Consider the following 6,018-nt stretch of genomic DNA (forward strand, 5'->3'; position numbering starts at 1 on the left):
AGGAGAAACAATCAAACTTTATTCAGTGATAATAAAATTAACAGGAACAAATGAGGAGAAACAACCAAATTTTATTCAGTACTAATAAAACTAACAGGAACAGCTGGGGAGAAACAACCAAACTATTCAGTACTAATAAAACTGACAGGAACAGCTGGGGAGAAACAACCAAACTGTATTCAGCGCATGTAAAACCAACAGGAACAACTGGGGAGAAACAACCTAACTATATTCAGTGATAGTAAAACCAACAGGAACAAATGAGGAGAAACAACCAAATTTTATTCAGTGATAATAAAACCAACAGGAACAGCTGGGGAGAAACATCCAAACTATTAAGTACTAATAAAACTGACAGGAACAGCTGAGGAGGAACAACCAAACTGTATTAAGCGCATGTAAAACCAACAGGAACAACTGGGGAGAAACAACCAAACTATATTCAGTGATAATAAAATTAACAGGAACAGCTGGGGAGAAACAACCAAATTTCATTCAGTGATAATAAAATTAACAGGAACAGCTGAGGAGGAACAACCAAACTATATTCAGTGATAATAAAACTGACAGGAACAACTGAGGAGGAACAACCAAACTATATTCAGTGATAATAAAACCAACAGGAACAGCTGGGGAGAAACAACCACATTTTATTGAGTGAAAACCAACAGGAACAAATGAGGAGAATCAACCACATTTTATTTAGTGATAATAAAATTAACAGGAACAGCTGGGAAGAAACAACCAAACTATATTCAGTGATAATAAAATTAACAGGAACAGCTGGGGAGAAACAACCAAATTTCATTCAGTGATAATAAAATTAACAGGAACAGCTGGGGAGAAACAACCAAACTATATTCAGTGATAATAAAACCAACAGGAACAAATGAGGAGAAACAACCAAACTTTATTGAGTGATAATAAAACCAACAGGAACAGCTGGGAAGAAACAAAGATGATATATTCAGTAGAATTGACACATACAAAAACAGCTCGGTATAAACAGACTATTCAGTGTAAGAGCAACCTTTAATATCTGTGTTTGTACATTTGATTCTCCGATTTTCGAACGTTATGTTGTTACAGCGAAGAGTAAAAAGCTAACATTTCTGTTGGTGTAAATCAGTTTATGAAAACTGTCAGTCTGGTTTTGATATATTGCTTCTGTTTTTTCAGAACTACAGAGACGATCGACGACGAGCTCAGATGAAAGTAGCAGGTCAAGTTTTACAACGATCAGCAGTTATGTTTCTCACATCTTCAAAGGTAGATTAGCAATGTGTTCTGACTTTCATATTTCATGTTCGTTTTATACTTCTGATTCAGTACTTCATAGGAACAATCCTTTCTTCAATTATTTCTGTCACATATTCTACGAAGCTTTTACTAGTTATAGTGCATTATTTACTCTACTTAATGAACCATGTTGAACACTGGAACTCCGACGTTATGAATAACAATTGTTTGGTGGACTAATGTCACAACGATACTCTGTAGACGAACGTAACATTCTACAACGGTTAATCTGTAGACTAATGTAACAAACTTCAACGGTTATTCTATAGACTTATGAATCATTTTACAACTTCTATTTTAAATGTCTGAATTCTCTCTGTCTTGTTTCGAAATAGAATTATAAGATACCAATGTTGGTTTCAGTATATATTGAAACTGGAGTTTCATTCCTTGTTTTAAAATATATATATATGATTAATATGTTTTACGAATTCCCGTCTAACTCCTCACCCAACTGATAACAGTTTGATATTTTTGAACTAATTCAAAATGTTCTTATTGAAACTTTTATCATTTTAATACCAGAAAGACTGATGTAAAAAAAATTGTTTTAGAAAATTCGTTGATCAATTTTCACCCCACACGTTTACCACCTAATATGTACGAAATAGTTTAAAAAACTCTAACTGGAAACGAAGAATTGACAGCTAAGTGATGCTAGTTTGACGAATTAGGTAATTTTTTTGTTACGGAATTCGGAGTAAATGTGTTTACATTTTAAAAACTGGTTGCTCCTTTTTTTAATTGAAGGCTTGTCTGTGCCACCCTGACTGTGAAACAGCTCGAGAGAACAGAGACTCGGTTTTCCTACAGATGAGAAGAGCTATGGACCTCATTCACTGTATACTTAAAGACGGCGTTCTTCCGGACTTGGTAGCCTCTAAGAGAGATAACACTGCTCCCAAGAGGAACGGGACTGCTGTTGGCAAACAAAACAAACGTTTTCATTCTTCGGTGTGGAAACTTGAAGAGTTAGAACAATACTTTACAGTGCACAATGCTTTGAACAGATTCGAGGTAAGCCAGTAGAGACCAACACCCAGTTTATATGGGATACAAGCTTGATGTTTTAGATCACTTGGTATTCTGCTCTTACCTTCTACCAGTATGTCTGTGTTCGTTAAAATATTTATTAACTCTTGTTTTTCTTTACTATCGACGGTTTATTGGCAGGATCTGTTGGATGGAATCAAGACAATAGTAGCGGTATCAGTGTATAGGGACCAGTTGTTAAGTGCCTTAGAAACTATTGTGGAACGAACTCAAGATTTCACTGACTCGGCCTACACTTCCCAAGAACACAGGGAAAATATTTTACTCATCTGTGAGCGTGTTAAAATAGACCTTAACCAAATATTGAGAATAGGAGTTGAACTGGTGAGTCTTAACGATGGAATTAATATATATATATTTGTCTATATTTAATTGAAGTCTTAGAGACCTAGATACGGAAAAGCTACAATACGAATGACCTTGGTGAACTTAAATAATGAAAAGTTATCAAATAGTCCTATTTGGGTTTAGCGTTGTTGTGCCGTGCACAGTAGGCTGTCTGTACTATGCCCACGGCGAGGAATCGAACATTGAATTTTTGCATAAACGTATCGCTGTCGCACCTAGAGACACCAATTTTCAGCATAATTAGTGTGAATGATAACGACATAAGGTGATTAGTCGTTAGCGGAAAGGTTTACTTCAGAATCTAAAACTTAGATAAACAGCATAAACAGTAAAACCTTGACATTAGCCTAATATGAGCTGACTACAGCATTAAAACAGTAAAATATTGACGTTTAAATAATATGAGCTGACTACAGAAATAAATCTCTAAAATATTGACGTTTAAATAATATGAGCTGACTACAGAAATAAATCTCTAAAACTTTGATGTTAAAATAATATGAGGTGACAACAGCATTAAAACAGTAAAACCTTGACGTTAACCTAATATGAGCTGACTACAGCATTAAAACAGTAAAATATTGACGTTAAAATAATATGAGATGACTACAGCAATAAATCTGTAAAACCTTGACGTTAACCTAATATGAGGTGACAACAGCATTAAAACAGTAAAACCTTGACGTTAACCTTATATGAGCTGACAACAGCATTAAAACATTAAAACCTTGACGGTAACTTAATATGAGCTGACTACAGAAATAAATCTCTAAAACCTTGACGGTAACCTAATATGAGCTGACTACAGCAATAAAGTTGTTTTACCATAGACACAATTTTAAGCGTAACTGTCATTTTCAAAAATAAATCAGATAAATTTGGATGGATTTAATGCTTAAACAAATTGGACAGTTATATAAGTTGGGTCAAGGTAACCATCTTGTAGGTTTTCAAAGCCCAGATCTCTAAGTACAGTGTTATGTATATTTTGTGTATTTGCGAATTCATTCTTTCCATATATACCAGCCGGATATCTGTCTGTCTGTCATGCTCTGTATCTCCAGAACGGTTGGTCTTAATATATATATATATGTGTGTGTGAAAATAATTATTTTCAATAGTATATTACAGGAAAATTACTAACTTTTTACACTTCTTAAAACTTCATATTGATATCAACATCGATATGTCTTTGTGTGTGCTGAGAACTTAAGAACAAAAATGTTTCTTTTTTGTGATGGAAAATTTCATGAGAAAAACGGGAGTTTCTTCGTCTACTGACAGAAATATTTCAAAGATAGGAGAATTAACTGTAAAAACGCATAAAGAGGGGAACCTGCTTGATGATATTTTTGTTATTGTCTAGTTTATATACATGACTGATTTTATTGTAGCATGTCACATAAACTGATCTGAATAAAACTAAATATCTCCCCTTTGACACTTCTCATAGAAATGACAACTATAAAAACCTCTCATTTCAGTAGCGGTCTTTTCTTGCGCTCTGTAAAATGACAAGGAACGGTGGCATTCAGCGGAAAAATTCCCGCGGCTACTTAGTAAACTTGAACGCTCTATTGTGCTATATGCACTCATTTCATCGTAACCCAAATATTTTTGCTAACAATGCATTGCAGTTAATCTCCTTTGCTTGAAAACAAATGGAATGCAATTTTCTTTATCGAAACAACACATAAAATAACAAAAAACAAAATACGGTCGGTCGTAAACAGCCTACTGGACAATCATATTGCATATACGCTATGATCCAAGGAACTTAGTAGACTGCATATTTTAAGATTATTTATCACTATTTTTAGGAAAATCACCGTTGGATTATTATTTTATTACAGCTTACAGTTTTTACAGCAATGAGGAATATTTTTAAAACAGGTACGACATTTCGATCACTGGTGCGATCATTCTCAATTACAAAATTCTTAACGGTAAAGAAGGTTTTAGTATTTAAATCAACATTCAACAATCTAGCAATGTATTTAAATTTTAGGATAGTAGTTACTTATCCATGTACATATCAATCCACGTGAATACACAGATTATTTATTTATAACTGAACAAGAAAACAAACGATAAGTGAATAAATACGAAAATGTGGAAATGTTGTGTGAAATATTTGCATAAGATTAGGAATGTCTGGTAAATAACGATCAGAGATGTGACTGGGTATTTGTTAATTGTAGAATTCTTTGTTTTTGTTAATAAAGCTCTCTGTCTTTTCTTCTATTAATGTCATGTTTTAGTACTGAGACATTCAGTTCAGAAAATCTGAGTTTGTTTCTGTTCATATGTTCGTGGACTTGGGAAGGTAACCCGATGTTCATATTATGCCATGTCTCACCTAAGTAAATGACAGGGTTATTGTTACACTGTATTTTTTAAATGTGTCCTGGTAGGGGGAGGGGAGTGATATGTACATTTTCTAAAATGTGTTTAATTTTTATTCATGGGGTGAAAGTAAACCTAGTCGTTATGTTAAGGTTATATTTATGTGCTAGTCTTTCCCAAATTTCTGGTAGAAGTATCTTCTATATATGGGGTAGTGTAAGAGGGCTCGCTTTTTATGTTTTTTTAGTTTGTCTGTGAAGATATGAAGAAAAAACAACAACAGTTTGTCTGAACAGTGCTAAAACATGAACCTGAGATTAATGAATGTTGAATATTGATTTAAATACTGATAACTTCTTTACCGTTAAAACTTGTGTAATTGAGAATGATCTTCAACTGTTCTGAAACAAATCTTACTTACTGTAAAAGCTATAACTTGTAAGAAAATAATACCTATTATCAGTAAGGAAACTCAAAAAGAAAATATTACAGTTGAATTGTATGAATGAGCATCTACTAGTATTAATAAAAATGGAAAAGCAAAGTCATTTATATTGATATATAGGTCTGTGACAACGTTTTTTAAATTTGAGCCTGTTTTCAGGACCAAGCCGTATCTCTATCTCCTACTGAAGACTTAGAAGTATCCATTCAACATCTCCTTAAGTCATGCGAGGACTTGAAAAAGCAAGTAAGAAAAATAATAGTTATAAATTCATGATTTGCTTAAAACTGATATCTCGCATAGCATTCACTATACGATTGTGTAATTTGTAAATATTTTGTAATATGAAAATCAGATTCAAACACTAAGATCATATAGAATACTGATATGTCAGTTTAAAATGTAAAATGTTGAAGTTAGAATAACAAAGGAGTCTAAGAACAATGTAGAAGTATGAATGTAAAACAATGTAGAAGTATGAATGTAAAACAATGTAGGAGTATTAGTGTAAAACAATGTAGAAGTAT

General features: G+C 33.2%; 1 protein-coding gene across 1 annotated transcript in view; it reads left to right on the forward strand.

Annotated features, from left to right (window-relative positions):
• The window catches only part of LOC106470384 (alpha-catulin-like), a 51,128-nt gene that overhangs the window by 28,126 nt on the left and 16,984 nt on the right, over nt 1–6,018 (forward strand). Inside the window, exons 5-8 of the mRNA XM_022398985.1 lie at nt 1,180–1,269; nt 2,050–2,316; nt 2,473–2,676; nt 5,651–5,737. Of these exons, the coding sequence (XP_022254693.1) occupies nt 1,180–1,269; nt 2,050–2,316; nt 2,473–2,676; nt 5,651–5,737 (648 nt within the window). The remainder of the gene's footprint in view (nt 1–1,179; nt 1,270–2,049; nt 2,317–2,472; nt 2,677–5,650; nt 5,738–6,018) is intronic.

This window comes from Limulus polyphemus, unplaced genomic scaffold (genome assembly GCF_000517525.1).
Source record: "Limulus polyphemus unplaced genomic scaffold, Limulus_polyphemus-2.1.2 Scaffold3975, whole genome shotgun sequence".
Taxonomy (NCBI): domain Eukaryota; kingdom Metazoa; phylum Arthropoda; class Merostomata; order Xiphosura; family Limulidae; genus Limulus; species Limulus polyphemus.